Below are 19,055 nucleotides of genomic sequence, written 5' to 3'. Positions count from 1 at the left end.
ACTGTGATGGTACAGGAAAGTTAAGGTGAGTTGTAAGTGCAGTGGTATCTAGGCTCTCTAGGCAAGAATGAAATTCTAATGTTCTGCTAAGTACCTGTTAAAATTAGTTTAATGCTTAAAGTTTAAGGACCTGTATTTACACATTGAGCTATGAACACTTCCAGTTGTAAATACTGTCAATATTACCCCAAGTATAGTTATCTGTTCTCAGTAATTAGCTTTTAATTAAATTTAATCTTTGATTGTACATCACTGGGTTTCAGAGCTAGTCTCTCCACTTACATTGTCACAGCATTGAATTATGGTCAGATAAGTAGATTATTTTGCTGAGGGGAGGGCAGTTGTCCTAGATCACTATCACCTTTGTTTTTTCAAAGGTTTTTAAGTTGCATTTCCAGATTCTAGTATCTTCAAAGACTTTACCAATGCTGATCCTGTTCCTTTAGCTAAGGAATTTTAGTCTCCGGTTTTGTCACACATCTCTAGTTCCCTGCAGTCTGAGCCAGGCTGCTGCCCCTCCAAAAGGTGTGCAATATCAACAGTGGTGACTTTTATAGCAGTCACCTCAGTACTCTATTTTCTGTCTCTGACTCTATGTCACTCTATGTCAACCTCTTACGTCTGATGTCAGTGATCATGTTTATCCAAAAATACTGTTGTGGTGGATTTGTGTGCTAGTAATAGGATTTTGAGACCCTGAGATTCTGTGGCCTATAGACAATATAATTTACAGGATCAATAATTTCTGGGACACCTGTAGACAACATCAGTCACCAGTATACTCCAGACATAGAATACTATCTGCACACATCACACATCTGTAAAACTGTCTCCCACCTCTTCAGAAAGTCTTAAAAATAAAGCAGGTTATTCCAACTTGAATTGTAAAGACCTTGTCACATTCCCCAGATGACGTGGTGGTATCAGACAACTTAATCAACTCCTGAAATTTCTGAGATCTCTTGGAGTTTCCTGGGAAGGGTGGCACAGCAGCTCTTGGAGTCCCCAGGCATAAAACACAAGAAAAACCTCTAATTCTTCAAACTTTTGCCAAACTTAATAGGAATAATTGTTCCTGGTTCTTAATCTGCTTCCAGCTGTCCTTCTGTCTGTCCTTCCTTCCACGCTCAGTTTGACCTTTTGCTTCGGAGATGCCTACCATTAGTTTGCATCTACCCGTTATTTCTCTTTTCTTTAGTCTTAACTTTAGAAGAGTACATGTGAGAAAGTGTAGAGATGAGCTGTGATCCATTCTCACTCTTCTTTTTCTTACTGCAGTAACCCAGTTGTAAATACCTTCAAAATTTTCATTAAAGAGGACCTGAATTTTAAGAATCAGAAGATGAATATCCTTAAAAACTTTATATTTAGTCTATCTAAATGTAATTCCTCATGAGTTACCAAAAAACATGTGCCTCATGAATTACCAAAAACCAGAAAATATCCCTGGAAAGCAACAGAGAGGAACTGGAAGACAATATAGGGCAACAGTATGTTAGAATACAACACTTGAGATATGATTTAAAATTTTGAAAATCCTTCAACTGGGGAGTATAAATGATAAGGTTTAATTTTATGATGTATATTTTAATACATAGTATCTTGTCACAGTTTATTAGAAACTGGTGTTATGGATAGACTGTTCTACTGACAAAGTTAATCTGCTAGTAGCACTGGGTATGTCTTATTTGATTGTGACTGCAGGTAATAGAGTAGTACGTGGATGTATGCTTAGCAGGTAAGGCATTACCTGTTGAAGAGTAGTTTAACAATTTTTATTTTCATGCCAGTGCCCTTTGCAATTAACTTAAGACATTTAAAAATGTTAAGTAACAAGAAATACTTATTGTGTCTTTGTTATTTTCCAGTTCTCTTGCTGACCTTTTTGAAATCTGGTTTTTGGTTGCTCGTTTTGGAGAATGGCTGGATATTGCGGCAGAACAATTACTGAAGGCTGCTGTAGAACCAGATGCTTTGCTGTGGCTGCTGGCATTTTACTACTGTCCTCAGAATGAAAATCAACAAAGGACTCAAACAATGGTGGGTAATGTAGCGATAGTAAGCAGCAATAAGCAGCAACAGTCTGCTTATGTCTTACTGCTATAAAACAAATAGTGCACACCAGAAAAATGAAAAGTCTACACTGGAGAAGGTTTTGGCTTTAGAAGGTTTTGAGACTTTAGTCTCAGTGGAGAGAGTTGAAAGATAATTTTTGTGGATTTTCTTGGTGACATTTAGAAAACATTTTTCTTCTTTATAGTATATTATATAGATTAGCACCTTGAGTTTCTTTTGGATAACATGGGTGCTTTTAGTCACAAGTAAAACTACTCTAGGAATGGTATTTTTTAAATCACTGTGTGGCAGAATTCAGCATTCCTGTGTTACGACATCTTCTGAGAACGATACACAAGAGTAATCAAACAGCAGTCGAAGCAGTAAAGATACTTACCAGACACAGCCCTAATCCTAACCTTGCCCATCTATTCTGATTTCTCTTGTGTATCTTTACTGATTTTGGGCATATATGAGATTGTAACAAGTATGTTATATTCCCACATGCTAGGTTTCTAACAGAAGGAAGCAGTGTTCTAACCTCACACACTGTACTGCATGAAGAGTGCTCTGTGTCTATGTATGCATGCAAATACATGAAAGCCTTTAATTTAGACCTATTACACAGGTTTGAACTAGCCCAAGCAATCTGATCTACAAAGCCCAGATTCAAAATCTGGCTGTAGCATCTCTAGTTTTCCTTTCCTAGTAATCCATTTGAAAACGGATTCTGTTTGATTTAAAAATGCAGCTCAGTACACCACTCTAGTAAAACATCATGCTTTCATTTTACATCTAATGGTCCATGAACCAAAACCAGTGTGTTCTGCAATATTTTATTTCCTTCTCTTCCCCTCCTGCCACCCAGATCGCACTACAAACGCAAGCTCACATCCCAATCACTTTTAAATTTTTTTTCTCTTTCATTTCTCATAGTCTAGGAGCAGGGGTGGGATGTTGGCTGAGCAGAGTTAGGTTAGAGCTACAGTGAAGAAAAGAAACCAGGGTTGGTTTTAGACTGCAGTTTCGGGAAAGAAGGCAATACCCAAGTAATAAACATGAGTGAATGAAACTGAAGGACTATAGGTGCAGATCTATGTATGGAACATTGTTCTAACTCCAGCACCATAGAATGAAATTGCATTGTCCCATATATAAAATCATCTCCCTGTGTGTCCCCTATTCTATCAGTTTGTTATTCTGTCCTAATGTATGACAAACTTTAGTGAGAAAAAAGCTTTTCCACTGACAGCCCACGCAGTATACTCATCTGTTCCCAGAGGTCTAATATTTCAGTTTGTTATGATTCTTTTCTTTAGTTACTTCAAATAAGACTTTTTTTTTTTTCCACAGGTCAGGCTGCTTCAAAAGCATTCCCACAGTTCATGCAAAGCTTCTGCCTTTAGTTAGATATTTGCTTTTTCTTTTAATTTGTCCTTTGGCAGGTTAGCTCTCAGCTCTTTCAAATGGAGTGGTTTCCTCAACCCCTTCACCTTTCCCTAGTTACAGATTAAGATGGGATGGGAACTTCTGGCAGGTGCCAAGCTGGAGGACTTTTCATTCAGCATATTTTTGTGTGGAAAGGCATGCGCTCACGACTTAAGATTTTGTCTTCCTGCTACTTACTTTAGGTAGCAGCTTATTTATCAGCAAGAGTGGAATACATAGGGTTAAAATGATTTAAAGAAGAAAAAAGCTACTTTTGCTGTTCACTAGACTTCACTCATAAGTGCAGGACTGAATATTCTGCTCAATATTTATTCATTTGTTGGAGTCCTTTCATACCTTTAGACTCTGAAACATTGGAGGAACAAAACTTGGAGGTTGGTCATAGTAACTTTGGCACTAAGAATAAGTCTCCTAGTCTACGTGAGCTCATGGAGCAGGGCCTGCTACTATCAATCTCCAGTCTGTGGCACATGGGATGGACGCACACCAAGAATAGGATGCATAGAGGGATACAGAATCTTGAAGAATTCCAGTTACCTTTCTTTAGGTTGTGGTATCATTTGTTGCCTCACATGTAATTGTGGACATAATTCAAGAATAGCAGCTTTTTCAGACTATTGTATGTGGAATTGTTAATAGGGCAGGGATGAGAAAAGCAAGGTCAGGTAAATGACTGAAACAAATTGTCCTAATGAGCATGGTTGAGAAACGGGTGTCCTTTTCCTTTGCATCTGCAGTGGTATATTTTTCCATTGTTCCTGCACTTACTCATTTGGGTTTTTTCTACCAGTTTGTTTGGTTTATTTTTAATATAGTGAACAGAATTATTGTTAGGATTTTTTGCAATAGTTGCTTATAGTTCTTTTTCCATTGTGTAGGTGCCAAAATCTTCTCTTTTCTACTCCCAGTAAAAATTAGTTTTTATTGGCTAACTCAAAAGGTAAACCCATAAGTTGCAAACAACACAGGAAGAAGGAAAAAACTGCGTTCTTACCAGAAGATTTTATCAGCCAAGGTCAGGTTGCATGGGGATTTAATTGATTTGTAGCAGCAATACTGAAATGAGCCCTTGAGGAGCCTCTGTTCTTTTTCCCACAATGCAAAAATCTGACCATGTTCTGCTGAGGGACTTTCTCCATTTCCTTTTATTATTAAAAAAGGTCAAATCCTGGCTTGGTGCCCTGCCTGCTTAGTTTGCAAGACCAAAGAAAGTTAAAAAATCCATTCTGTCCACCTCTCTGTGTGTGAATCAGTGTAAAAGAAATGTGTACGGCCCTTCCTTCCCTGTTCTCCCTGCTGCTTAAATTCAAACTCTTTTCATGTTTGGGTAGTTTCTGCCAAGGATTCAGTTTCCTGTTAGTGAATAAATCCAAAGGAAAAATACCATCGGTATGACCTTTACTATTCTCTGATCCTGCATCCTTTGAAATTGTTTCCTGCAGGTAGAAGCTCAAACAGTCTACAATCATCTAATGATGCTCTTCAGCTGTACAGTCCTTTCTGTCAAAGATCTGGAGGCTGCTGTACACAGTATAATGGATATAGAGCAGTGTTGTAACCAGCATCTTGTAACACATCTTCTTACCAACTTTTTGCTCTTTTCTTCTGGTGGACATATGATTGCCCAGGAATTTATTTACCATGTAAGTGTTTCTTCCTTTTTTTCAGTTTAAGTAAAAAAAATTCTTTTTACTATTTTGGATTTAAGTGCCTACCTCTTGTAAGGGACAAGGCCCAAGTGACTGTGCTGTGAGCACAAACAATTCCCCAGGAGAAAGCTCCAGAAGCCAGCCACGGGGATGGGCCAGTGTCACTCTCCTTGACTAACTAATGTCTCAACCACTCCTGAAACCGGGGTGAGAGAAGATTCTAGAAACCTTGGACTGGGGCCAATAAATAGGGGCACACATGAGCTCCCTCAGGGCGCTCTCCACACCGACACCCCCCGTTGGCAGGTCCGACGCTGGATCCAGGATCCCAGCGCTCTCCCCCGCCCCCCCCCCCCCCCCCCCCCCCCCCCCCCCTCGTTCTTTGCCCTTGATGCTGGTAAGTACCATAAGGCCTACCTCAACTTCTCATAAAGCCGCTTAGCTTATGTGACATATTAATACACAGAGGGTTGATGCTTATAGAGTGTTCGTTCCATTAAAGTTGATGTTCGTGTATGGACCTTGAGTGTTATCTCACCTTAATCCACACCGAGAGGATCTGCGGACCTTAGTCACTCTCCCCTTCTCGTAGGTGGGACGTGACACCTCTTAATAAAGAAAATACATAACAGAGAATTAAAGAAGATAATGACTACAGCAACTATACCTAACCGGCTACATATCTGTTTCAGCTACAGTCAAAATAGTTTCCTTCTTGACGCTTCTTGACAAGATCTCACTGAAGAGGTTGCTGTCCTGACTATACAGCTGCAGAAATAGTTAAGAGTAGTAGCTTGCAGTTAAGGGATACCTACAGTTCATTTACACCTGGCATAAATAGCATGTGCAAATATTTTGCTTTTCCCAGTTATAAATCACTCCCTTAACTATCCAGCTGCTGCAGAGATGATGGAACTGTCTTCTCTGTGTTTTCCATTATGTAAAACAGCTAGTTACTAAGTGTTAGCATTGATGAGGCAGAAGCTTGGTGCTTAAGCAAAGCCAGAGAGGAAAATGGTGTAATAATTGAGAGAAAAAAAGAAGGAAGACCTGAGAGAGTGTCACTTAGCATGTGAAAAAAGCTGAAGAGGAGTAAAATGTTGGAAGCGTGCCACAATCTCTTGCTATTGTTGATGAGAGCCTGCAGGTATGTTGGTGCAAATAGTATAATGTGTTTGTGTCTCTCAAGATAAATAGTGCTATGTCAGTATGAGATTAGGAATTTATTCCTCTCTAACTATAAAACCATACTCTTTTAAGAAGTACAAGCCTCCTGTGCAAGCAGATCTAGGGCCAGTGTGTGGTTTTAGCACTTCAAAAGTTTTTTTTCCTTTCAGCAGCAGTGTGCTCTTCCATCTGTATGGGATATATGGCATGTATAAGGAGATCTTATGACACAGGGAACTGGAAACCTATTTTGGTGGTTACTCCTTCTGGCTGACTAAACAAACAGGCATAAGAAGGACTAAGATATTTCTAGCATTTTAGGTGTAAGTTCACAAACGATCAATGTCTTCTTGGCATAAGAATGTAATGATAAAATTAAGAGGGGTTGTATGCATTTTTACAGTCTGCTGTTTTTAGTATTTCTCTTTTGAGGAGTGTGGCTGTTGAGCACTGATGCTGTAATATACTGGTCTGCTGCTTTAAACCTCTTCAGGACGACCAAAGGCAATTTCTTGTTTCTTTATAGAAAGCAACATAACTAACTTTCAAAACTCTGAGTATTCCCCAGTGCAGGGTGGTCATGAGCTGTTGTAGGCCAGAGTATGTTGGTCTGATTAATTTTGACTGTATCTGTGTAATCATTAATGTGTAGCTAGGCTCTCCATGTGATCTGAAAAGGCCTGAAGACAATATATGAAAGGCAGAATGGTGTGGAACCAAATTGGGAGGCATGGCAGTGGTTTTAGTTAGCATAGTAAACTTTGGGATTAACACAGCAGATAACATGGAGTAAAGTCCCTCCTGATCTGCAATTGCAACGTTAGGGTCTTTTCCTGGTATTTTGTCATCTTTTGGGGGAGGGATTTATTTTTACTTTTGAAAGCTTTATAGACTTGAATTGTCTCCCCAGACCCACCCCAAACCTTCCTGTGCTTTTAGTTGTTTTCTAAGGACATGACTTCTAGATGGTTACACTGTCCATTTGTGTTTCCTTTAAAAACTTTTTGACCTCTTGATTTGTTTCACTTAAATTTGAGAGAACAGTAGAAATCTCAAAGTTGCTCAGTTCCGCCAAGATGTATGAAAAGAGACACCGTGGGTAGAAGTTGCTTTTGAACTCAGAGCATCTCACGTGTTCAGTGATGAGGGACAAATCTGTGGTTTTGTTGCAAATATTAAGGGACAATTCTTAGTACTTAGCAACATAATTGCATTATTTCCCATCTTCTCTGTTTGCTTTCAGATTACTGAGACAACTGATACAAGCAAAGAAGTTTGTAGCCTTCTTATCCGTACTGCATACAGAATTAACCGTAATGGAGAAGAAAACCAAAGGACTGTGAAGCTGCTGAATGAACTTCTTCAAAAACTAACATCGAAAGTTTAGATTTTTAATGTCATCTATTTGTCAAGCCAACAAATCAGATCTTTATCCAGGTGTCAAGACTTTAATTAAAATCTTGCACTGCAGGTTACCAAGGGTAGAAAAATATCTACTTAAGCATATCCCACAACTTTGTATTCCCTCCTATGTATTTGAAAATAATGCTTTATATTTGAAAAAAATCATTTGTTTGGAAATGTTAACCTTTTAGAACATAACAGTAAATATTAAAGATGGTTGAAAATTTTGTTCTGAGCACCTTGTTTAACAAGAGACCTACGTCATTTAAAGCAGTTCACTCATCTCCTTGTTTATCTGTCTGAGATCAGTTTTTCTCCGAAATTACCCATGGTTTTATTAGCAAATCATATCCAATTGCTTGGTGGGTAAGTTGTTCCTAAAATGTTTTGTTCTATAATTCTGCTTTTATGAAACTAATGATGATCTCAAATGAGAGTTAGTGATTCATGGTGAATGCACACTATGTTCTCAGGAAATCAACAGTGTTTCCTGAACTTTTAGTTCTTTTTGAAAATGTTTCCAAAATGAAACTCCTCTCAGATTTGCTAAATGATTTTTTTCAGTACTGCAGCTTTCACAGGACAGTGTTCCCTGCAAAGTACTATACCAATAGCTGGTCTCTGTCAACAGATACTGCGGGTAGAAGGTTGCTTGCAGTACAGCCTATTTTCAGTGTGCCATGACTGATGCTATTGTTTATTCGTTTAAGAAATCTTTTTTTCATTCAGACAAAACAGGGCAAGCACAACATAGGCATAAGGAAACTTTCCAATTTGAGGGCCAGATTTCCTAAAAAGAGCATATGGTTGCAACTCATCTCCTTCCTTTTTGTGTCCAGAGGTAGTTTGCTTGCTGCTTTGTTTAGGTTTTTTGTCTCATGCAAAGAGCGTGGACAGGGAGCAATGGCTTACTGTTTTACCCTTAGGAAAGTATTTGTCCCAAGAAGTTTTGTGAAACTGTTTCCAGCTTAACTAGAAAAATAAGCATGGAGAATAGTAATGGCAGAGGATCTTAACACTTTTCAGTAATTTGTTCTCATATATTACCTAGCTTTAATGTCAACACTTGTGCTATGTTCAAAGATGGTACTTGGAATACTATCCTTGCATGTAAAATCAGAGGCATGTATCTTAAATTAACACAGCTTTCTGAATGTAGCATTTTTTTTTGAGCGAGGGAAAAGAAAAACAATGTACTTCGTGTCCCTTGGCTGTAGGAAGTGGAAGGATATTTTCTGTAATGCTGTTGACTGATTTCTTACAATTTTGTTCCCAGTGAGTCATATTAGACCAAATTACAGTAATTACATGTCCTCTCAGTCTGTTAATGTTTGTAATATTTGATTCCAGCATATGAAGAAGTAATAAATACGTAATGTATGTCTGTGAAGAAAGTTGGGGGTTTTTTTTTCCTCTTTTTGGATTAAAAATATTTCTGAATGAAAAATCAGACATATGTTGCAATTTTTCAGTTGTTGGTAGCCACACATATCTAAAAAAGCAAAATCAAGCAACCCAGTTTTCTATTCCCTGAATATCATACCTGAAAAGCATGGCATTAAACTGAATTAGTTGTTGATCACAAACTCTGAGGTATTTGTCTAGTGGGAACACATGTAGAGTGCTCTACCTAGAATGATAAATAATCTAATATTTGTCTCCAAAGGAAGAATGATTTCTTTTTTTTTGCTTTAATTTCTAATCCAGTTGTTGGATATGAGATTCTTTGGTTGTCCTTAAATTCTCTTCATATTACAACTACATGTAATTTTAACTACTTAAAAGAAAGATTGGCAAAGAGTTGTAATATATGATTCTTGCAGATTTGTTAGGTGAATGATATGGGTGTTATATCTATGTGTATTACAGTTGTTGGAGATGAATTTGTAACCGTCCTTTCACAGTGCAGTCCTTTTTTTTTTTCCCCATCAACAAACCACGTGAAAATTCTTCTAACTTTCTTAAACAAAATCAATATCCTGTTAAATAGTCGTAAGTCAATTCAAGCAGGAAGGAAATGTGCAGTAAAGGCAGAAAGAACAAAATTAGTAGTGAATTGGTACATTTTTGTTTGGCTTCTTAAGAAATACTGCATGATTTAAATATTAGAAGGAGGGTTTGCTCATTTCAGGAGGCTTTAAGGAAGAAACCTAATTGATGCTATCTGTAACTTTTGAAAGATACATCTGTACTGGCATTCTTTTTGCTTTATTTAGCATAGTTGTTATAAACTTTTGGTATTTCTTTTTCCTTGCTCTTTCACAGTGCTTGAATTATGATCTAACTTTGATATAAACCATGATTTTGTGGCATGTTGAAGCTACTTCTGTTAGTTTGCCAGTGGAAGGCAACAGTGTGATTTGGTAGATGTGAGTAATGGAATATTTTTCATATCGTGGCTCCTGCATTATCCACCTAATGTGCGTCTTCTCTGTAATAGCTGCTTTCTGGAAAAGTTCTTTGGAGCCTTCAGCGCCGTACTCTTATGCAGAACCAGCCAACGAGTCCTGAAATCAGGCTTCAAGTAGCTTGTTCCCTTCCCTCCAGTCTCCATGTCAGCACACACCCTAATCCTGGATATTACACTGAATATAGAGAGCTTTTCAAAATCTTTCTGCTTCAAGGAGTTGTTTTGAATAAGAATACAAACAATAAATTTGACTTGTTTGTTGATGTTGCTTCTTTCCAGTCTAAGACTGCTAAGTTACAGGTTTTTGAATTCTGCAAGCTTTCCAGCATGGGGCTGGGTGGTTTCTGTGGATTTTTTTCAGAAAAAAAGCAACTTTTGTGGCTTTCATTCAACCAAGATCTTAGTACAGTGCATATACAAACCAGAATACATTTTATCTTGTGAGATACGGTAGGAACAGGTATGTTACCAGGTATTGCAATTTAGCTGACCACCAGTAACCTGTTAATCTGTTACTTCTGGGAGTTGTGATCAGTTTCCATACTTGCAGCATTGTAAGTGCAAAGAGGTGCTAATAGAAAGTCCGACTGAAGATGCAAGTGAGTTAATACTAGTTTTGGTAAGTTAGAATTCATGCCATGGTGGTATATGTTTGGCTTGGTTTTGGTTTTGGGGGGTTACAATAAAAAAAAAATTCTGAAGCTTTATACAAGTTTAGGATGAAATCTCTAGCAAAAATGACTTGCAATTATTAAACCAAACACTACTAAAACAGGTTTACTCAATTTCTTTGCTGTATTATCCAATGACAGAATAAAATGCTAATGTTCTGCGTGAATGAATAATGTCGTGCTAATTACAATGCAGGTTTTCCTGTGATATAAGAAGGGTGTACGAAGGTGAGAAATTCTGACGCTGAAGTGCAGCTTTCTGTTAGACCCAAGTTTGAAAAGTCAAAACCTGGAATGTTATGGGAGGAGTCCTCCACCAGAGCACCAAGCATGTTTTTGAATCCATGTTTTTATACTTTCGAGATAGTCTGTAATGGCTTTGTTACGCAATCAGCATGTTTTGCTGGGCAACACCAGAAGTTAAACCAATGTAGCTGGTGAATTAGCTGGTGCTAGAGGCAGCCCTCTAGCACTTAATTCATAGCAGTTTTCACATGTGGGCCTGTTTAAGTCCTCCTGCCTCTGTCAAGTTTTCCTTACTCGTGATACAATTTTTCCTTAAATGCTCGCCTGGATTTAAAAGATATGCTCATGGTAGCCGTTTCATTTGCTGCCTGAGAGTAGAGAGTAGCTTATTCTGGGAATTTGCTGTTAGGTGGTCTGTTCGCTAGTGAATGCCAAAAAGGAGTTTCCCTTGCTTGCATTGGCCATCTTCCTTTAACCAGCTGTCTGGCTGCTGGAAAGGAATAAACCTCATGAGCCCCTTCTGATGGCTTAAGTGTACTCAGTGACTGGGTCCTTTTAGCGGCCAAGAGCCAGCTAGGGATTGCCATCAGCCACTGAAACAAAAATTTGAAACGTCAGCTGGCTGTAGCGGAGTTCTAGCAATATCGTTAGTAGCCATGGATTGTGCCTTATTTTGTATTTTATGTTCTTGCATGTGTGTGAAGGGAGAGAGGGTGAGAAGGAAGAAAAAACCCAGCATGTTGAAACTCAGTTGCAGAAATGAAGCTTGTGATTTTCTAATTCAATTTAATTGTAGTACTGATAGGATTAGGAAATAACAATTCCATGTAAGGCTAACTAACCTGAACATCAACAAGTAGCGGAAAAAAACCAGCAATACTATGTCTTTAATAGGTCTGTACATTTAACTAACTTCCCATCTCTTAACAAATCTTGCTACTTTAAAAGCATGTTTCGGAACTCTTCTGTATTATGTCAGCTCATAGACTCATTTCATAAAAAAGCAGCCCCTCAGGAACAATGACCCTCTCTTTTCTATTATTTGAATAAAAATATGTTAGGCCCATGAACTTTTGCAGATGCATATTGCCATCTTGAAAAGAACACATTTTTACATATTCTTGACCACAATGAACAGTTCCATGCAGTTATCCACATTCTGAATTACACTGTCCTTGAGATTTCCCACATGTATATGCCAAATCAGCCTGTATATACAGTTTATTCACTCCTTGCTGTTTTGACTTTATTTCTTAGCTTATGGGTTTATTTTGAGGCTCCCAAAACAGGTGTATGCAATATGTCATTTGCATGCTACTGTTAAAAGTTCCTTTAATATTTCACGTATGAGAAAGCAGCTTTTCTTTGTTTTGACTAATGATGCTGTAACTTCTACTGTGTATAAGTTGTCTAAAGATAGGACTTCCTTTTTTTTTTTTTATTCCAAACTAACTTGTAATAGTAGCTGAAGATACGAATTTCCCATCTGTATTATCATTCCCTGTAGAGACTACCAGTAAGTGTTTATGATAGAATAGAATGGTTTGGATTGGAAGGGACCTTAAAGATCACCTAGTTCCAACCCCTTGCCATGGGCAGGGACGTCTTCCACCAGACCAGGTTGCTCAAAGCCTCATCCAGCCTCACCTTGAACACTTCCAGGGATGGGGCATCCACAACTTCTGTGGGCAACCTGTCCCAGTGGCTCGCCACCCTTATAGTGAAGGATTTCTTCTTTATATCTAATCTAAATCTGCCTTCTTTCAGTTTAAAGACATTATCCCTTGTCCTATCACTACATGCCCTTGTAAAATGTCCCTCTCTAGCTTTCTTGTAGGCCCCCTTCAGGTACTGGAAGGCTGCTATAAGGTGTCCCTGCAGCCTTCTCTTTAAGTGCTTTTAATCTCATTACTGTGCTACACTTCCATATCAGCTTGAGATGTCTGTCAATAGAGAGGGAAAAGCCAGTATCAAATTCCACTGAAGAGGAGGCCTTGAAATTTGCTACAGAATTAATTATTAAGGTGGAAATGACTGATACGTGTGTCTGTGAATTCAGGGATTATCTGTGAGTTTCTAGCAGGCAGGATCATTACCATCTTTTCTGGAGACATGACAAAAATACAAATGTCTCCATAGACCACTAAATTTCTTCTTCAAATGCAAAAAACATTTTTATGTTTCAACTTTCCTTCTTGTGGGTTTGCTTCTTTGCTAAAACACAAATGATCAGTGTTGAGCAATACACTGTACAGCATACTTTTAGGGCCAGACTGAATTGCTATAGTTGCTTGCTCTGGCCTGCTTGACCTAGGCCATAAAAAGATGCTGAGCAAATGTCAAGCCCAAACCTTGCAATTAAGCCATAACATCCATTTTGGAAAGATGATAATTCTGTTGGGATTTAAAAGTTTGTGCTGGTTTTGGCTGGGATACAATTAATTTTCTTCATAGTAGCTAGTATGGGGCTGTGTTTTGGATTTATGCAAAAACCAGTGTTGATAATACAGGGATGTTTTCGTTACTGCTGAGCAGTGCTTACGCAGAGTCAAGGCCTTTTCTGCTTCTCACACCACCCCACCAGTGAGTAGGCTGGGGGTGCACAAGAAGCTGGGAGGGGGCACAGCTGGGACAGCTGACCCCAACTGGCCAAAGGGATATTCCACACCGTATGATGTCATGCTCACTATATAAAGCTGGGGGAGAAGAAGGAAGGGGGGCACCTTGGCGTTTGTCTTCCCAAGTCACCGTTACGCGTGATGGAGCCCTGCTGTCCTGGAGATGGCTGAACACTTGCCTGCGATGGGAAGTAATGAATTAATTCCTTGGTTTGCTTTCCCTATTAAACTGTCTTTATCTCAACCCATGAGTTTTCTCACTTTTACTCTTCTGATTCTCTCCCCCATCCCACTGGGGGGGAGTGAGCGAGCAGCTGTGTGGTGCTTAGCTGCCACTGGGGTTAAACCACTACAGTCCTTTTTGGCACCCAACGTGGGTCTCGAAGGATTCGAAATAACAACAGCTTTGATTGGAATGTGCTAGATGATTGAATTTATAGCTGTTACTGCTGCTTAGCTATTAATTGGCAAGCTTCTGTGCTTGCCATGAGGCTGGCTTGCCTTACTGTACATTAGAGTCTAGTGCTCGTTAGTGGCTGCTTTCTTTGCTTTCACTGCTTGTTGTAGTGTTGTACTGCTGATCATCTGACTCTGCTGTGCCTGGGAACATTTTGATAACAGCAATGGCCATGCGCCTGGGCTGGCAGATGGCCAGGGCATCACTGCTGTTTCTGTGCTGCTGTACTGGACAGGCTGGAACTCCAGTGTGAACTCGAGTCGAAGGGACTGTGACCTGTGGATGAGTCCATGCGGGAGCAGGACACCCCAAACTGTCTGTGGCTGTGGATAAACCCATGCCAGAGCAGGTACATCTCAAAGGGTCTGTGGCCATGGTTATGTCTGTGCCGCAGCAGGTATACCTCTGAAGGGATTGCGGCCCAAGGATAAGTCCGCACTAGAGAAGGTACACCTCGAAGCATCTGTGGCTGTGGTTAAGTCCATGCTGCAGCAGGTACACCTTGAAGCATCAGTGGCTGTGCATGAGGTCATGCTGTGGCACCTCGAAGTATGTGGCCATGGATAAGCCCACAATAGAGCAGGTACTCCCCTGGAGGGACTGTAGCCATGGGTGAGGCCATGTTGGAGCAGGTTTACTTCTGAAGGGACTGTGGCTGTGGGTAAGGCCATGCTGGAGCACGTACATCTCTGAAGACATTGTGGCCCATAGATAACGCCAACCTGGAACAGGTGCACCTTAAAGTGACTGTGGCTGTAGAGAAGTGCAGTACTCTGCATGATACCTTATCATGGCCTAGCTCTGTAGAACTTTTTTGTTTTGTTTTTGTAATACGCTTTTTCATAGTGCTTTTTATGTGTCAGAAATCCATATATGCTCCTTATGCCTTGAGTCCTACTTGTTTCCTCAAGCTGCTCACTTGCTCAGGCTGTGTTTCTGGCTAGACCTGTTGTTTCCAGGCTAGACCTTTTTCCTTCCCTCTTACGTGTGAGGAATGGCAATAGGGTACAGCTAATTCCCTTCTAAAGAAGAAAGCACAGAGCCAGCAGCAGCTGCAAACACCTCCCAGCAAAGCTGAAGGCAGAAAACAAAGCGGAGAAACTGCTGTCAGCAAAATGGTATGTTTTACTCTGTGTTTGTAGCAGAAAGCGTATGACCAGGAATGCATCTCGGCTGAAGGGGCAAGGGACTTGCCTAGGTCACCTCTTCATTATGGTCTGCCTTTACTCTAATGAAGTGACCCAGTAAGCGGCACAGGAGAGTAGATGGTGATCCTTGCCTAACTATACAGATACAGTTTTAGCTTAATTTGAGATTAATTTTTACAGTTAAAAGCTATGTCCAGAAAAGCATCAGTGAGATCCTACCCAGCTGCTGGCCTAATGAAATAAGTGGGAGACAGTCCAGCCTTCTGCATCGGGCTTTCTAATGCTATCCAAAGCAAAACTACCACTGTGATTGGAAAGGTCTGAATTAGGGATGGGAGAAGAAAAACCAAACAAAATGCTTTATTTTATTCAGAGGGGGCTGACTATGAAACAGAAGTAGAATGAAACCTAAGTAGGGCAAGGAGATGCCTATGTCAATGCCTGTGCTTGTCATAGCCACATACATTGATATGTAAATGTATGTTAACCTTCAAGTCTTAGTTTTCACCTCTGAACAGAGATTTAATGTCGTAACATTTCTGCCATTTTCCCCAAATGCCTGATTATACTTAAGAACAAACAACTTAACAAATGGGCAGTTTCACTGGATTTTAAAGTGTTGACAGTCAAGTCTGGATAGAGGTATCATTTGATAAAACATCACTTCCAGTAATGATTTTAGTTATAGTAAGTTTGGAAATTCAATTTTTTGTTATTTGCTTTTATTTACTATAATTAGAATCTACAACTTCCTCCTCTCAGGAAATTATTATGAAAACACCCACCTTGGGAGAATCTTGAGTAAAATGAACAGTGCTAAACATTGCTTTTTTTTTTTCTGCTAAGCTTTCAATAGGGCCTATTAAAAACTTGAATAATTAAATGACACTTTGTACGGTTCACTCCCAGAGCTTTTTACATGCTTCAGAAGGATTTTAAACTAATGGTAATGCTTATATCATGTTAATGAAGCTACTGTATAATATATACAGGAGTTTTCTGTTCTCTCTTACTTCTGATGAGTTATGGTGACAGTAACTATTTGAAGCTACCTGTAGCTTCCTTCCTAATCTGGAGCCTCACGCTATTTAGCAGTGCTTGGATTAGCAACAAAAGGCCAAACAAACCCAGATACGGGGCCAGGGCTGCCACCTCTTTGCTGTTTTTTAGGTTGTTTGGCATTACTGTTTTATGTTACGTTCATTTTCTCAGTTGCTACAATGCATGATGGATCACAAAGTTGTTGTGAGGGAAATCAATGTTCAAGTTCATGCTCACGTTAATACTGCTGAGACAGACTGGAACAGCTGTAGCAAGTAAAATAAACTACTGCTGTGCTCAATATTAAAAAAAGCTAAGAAAAGTAGATTGTTTTGAAAGAACAGGAATTTGGTGATATTTGTAAATGTGTGGAATGTCTTACCTGCCATGTAGTTTTAACAGTACTGGCTATGAACAGGCTTACAATGTATTTAATTTGTGTGTCTTGTGCAAGAGCCTTATCCAGCTCTGGGTTCTTTCCCTTACACAATGGAAAAGTCAAAAAGCAAGCTGGTTTCCTTTGCTGGCCTTCGCAGAAAAACCTGTGAAATGAAGCGTAACTGTTCTATGAACAGGATCCCTTAATAACTACATCTGTGAGCATAACTGCATTAGAAGTCATTGCAGTATCTCAGCACATTCTTGGACAATTTCCTAACTCTTGCTGCATTTGAAAGAAGTTGCTGAGTGTCCCATAATTCAGGTATTGACACTGTGTGCCTGGAAAGGGGGAGGTCAGAAAATGTAGTGAGTTAAAGAGGAACTGTACTCTTTGGACTGAAGTCACTGTTTAGATTCTGAGCACAAGAACTTTTAAAAAAATAATTACCACATTTAATTTTTTTTGTTAACATCCATTAACTAATGACTTTCAGCTGCTTCTCTCCTACTGCAAAAGCAGAAATGGGGTCATTCTTTTTCCTAAGTTTGTAAATTAATGTTGAACCACTGTGCAATGGAAAAACTACACATACTTGCAAAAAGTATTTATTTTTACAAGAGTATTCGATGTAAAACAATAGTGTACAAAGCAAATATGTTCACAAATTTTTGTGTTTTAAATTCTTTCTCTCTGAAAGGAACAATTAAGATGTCTTCTGATCAGTGGAGCAGTACGTTCCTAGGAAAGAAGAGCTACACTTGATCACTGTGCAAAAGGAGCATACAGGGGTATGGAAGACATTTTCAGAAAATGGAAGGTCTGACATTTCTGGTAAAAGTTAACCTAAACAAGACAGAGAGAGAATGCTGATCTTCATTCTTCCTTCAGTCCCATCCCCTCACCATGATGATGGCTGGTCACTTTTCACAGATTGAAAAATTCTGCTTCCAATTAACCTCGCCAGCCCCACCCCAGCTCTCCCTAATTTTATATTGGCTTTTTAATTTGGCATAGAAGTTACAAACAAAAAAATTTAAGTACAGAATACAGTTTCATCGAATTTCAGAGATTGCTAATGTTGGCCAAATTACTGGAGTGCATAAAATCGTTCAAAACAAGAGTCCCTGGCACCTGCAGACTGGAATGGTTGTATCACCAAAAAGCAGGGATAAACCCCAAATTTCCTGTATTAAAGAACTACCTAAGCCACAGTAACGTGTGTGTGTGTGTAGTTTGTTTTGTGCACATGCGTTCTTGGTTACAGTGAGCCTCTGGAAGACATAAATATTGAGAGGTAAATGTTTCTGTCAGCTGATTGTTTTAGCAGTCACATAATCCTTCCTTTGATGTCTTGGGTCAATGAAATCCTAGTACCATCGGGGTTTAGTAGGAGATATATTAAAAGAGTTTCTCTGTGATCTTTCCTGCAATGGAAACAGCAGTAAAAGTTATTATTCTGTCATGATAAAGGAGTATCTGTGCATTCCTGATTGCCCCCGCTTTCCAAATGGAGTTATTTTTTAGGTTACTGGTAGAGCATAACTGTGGTTACAGAGTTAATAATGATCTCTTTAGATTTCTAGAGCTACCACAACAAGGTCTGGAAAAGACAGGGAAGATCCACAGTGCAAGCACATTCTCTTGGTTATTAGCAGGTTACTCTGAAAATAACGCTGGAGGTCAGTTATCAGAGCGATACTGTGTGATGTGCTACATATCCACGTACCTTCTTGTCCTAAGCCAACACTTCTCTAAACAGTACTGAGGTAGCTTTTCCACCTTAGGCCGTTTAGTGTTTAACATCAGGACATCGTAATGTATACTAATTCGGTTTTTGAGAGAAAACAGTAACAACATTTCTCAAAGGCTCTTAGAAAAGGTACATCTTTTTTTGCTCTAGGGCTCGACTCCTGTTCCTGCTGAACTGAGCCAGTGTGTAAAATCAGAACTGATATCAGCTCAGTAGGCACCGGAGGACGGGTCCATCAACAGCCTGGAAAAACAGCAGCAGCAGCCGTAAGTGGCAGCTCCAGTCGGAAACAACCATTTCCTGCAAACAACACACAGTGCTAAGCTACAACTGCAGAGAGATCATGACAGCATCCATTAAAGAGAATACTATGAAACAAAGCTTTATAGGCAATTCCAGTTTAAAGTCACAAACATTTATTTCCTCTGACCTTTAGAAAAGCATGGTAACCAAATTACTGTAGGCGATGCCTTACGTTTGCAGTCAGACCAAGAATTTAAGGAGTACTGTTTATTCTCAACTAAAACCAAGAGTCTTTGGTCCTCCCCAAGTCACCCCTGCCTCTTATCCTCGATACACTGCATCTCACACACGCGCATTCACTGTAA

At 39.4% G+C, this 19,055-nt stretch overlaps 2 protein-coding genes across 11 annotated transcripts in view; one reads left to right on the top strand and one right to left on the bottom strand.

Annotated features, from left to right (window-relative positions):
* FANCC (FA complementation group C) overlaps positions 1-9,118 on the top strand; it is a 110,968-nt gene extending 101,850 nt beyond the window's left edge. For all 4 annotated transcript variants that reach the window (XM_076362854.1, XM_076362852.1, XM_076362851.1 and 1 more), the window contains 3 exons: positions 1,869-2,040; positions 4,947-5,147; positions 7,564-9,118. In XM_076362854.1, coding sequence (XP_076218969.1) covers positions 1,869-2,040; positions 4,947-5,147; positions 7,564-7,707 — 517 coding nt within the window. In that variant the 3' untranslated portion in view covers positions 7,708-9,118. The remainder of the gene's footprint in view (positions 1-1,868; positions 2,041-4,946; positions 5,148-7,563) is intronic.
* AOPEP (aminopeptidase O (putative)) overlaps positions 1,034-19,055 on the bottom strand; it is a 230,758-nt gene continuing 212,736 nt past the window's right edge. For 4 of the 7 annotated variants that reach the window (XM_076362842.1, XM_076362844.1, XM_076362849.1 and 1 more), the window contains one exon: positions 18,054-18,121. Coding sequence is in view for 2 of the 7 variants with exons in the window: in XM_076362845.1 (XP_076218960.1) it covers positions 18,065-18,121 (57 nt within the window). In the remaining 5 variants the exon portion in view is untranslated. Of the gene's footprint in view, positions 1,322-5,691; positions 5,762-17,286; positions 18,122-19,055 lie in introns of those variants that run through there. The other 3 variants (XM_076362845.1, XM_076362846.1, XR_012997438.1) reach the window with 2 other exon arrangements.

This window comes from Aptenodytes patagonicus, chromosome Z (assembly GCF_965638725.1).
Source record: "Aptenodytes patagonicus chromosome Z, bAptPat1.pri.cur, whole genome shotgun sequence".
In the NCBI taxonomy this organism is placed as follows: domain Eukaryota; kingdom Metazoa; phylum Chordata; class Aves; order Sphenisciformes; family Spheniscidae; genus Aptenodytes; species Aptenodytes patagonicus.
This window is presented reverse-complemented; position numbering and strand designations above follow the sequence as displayed.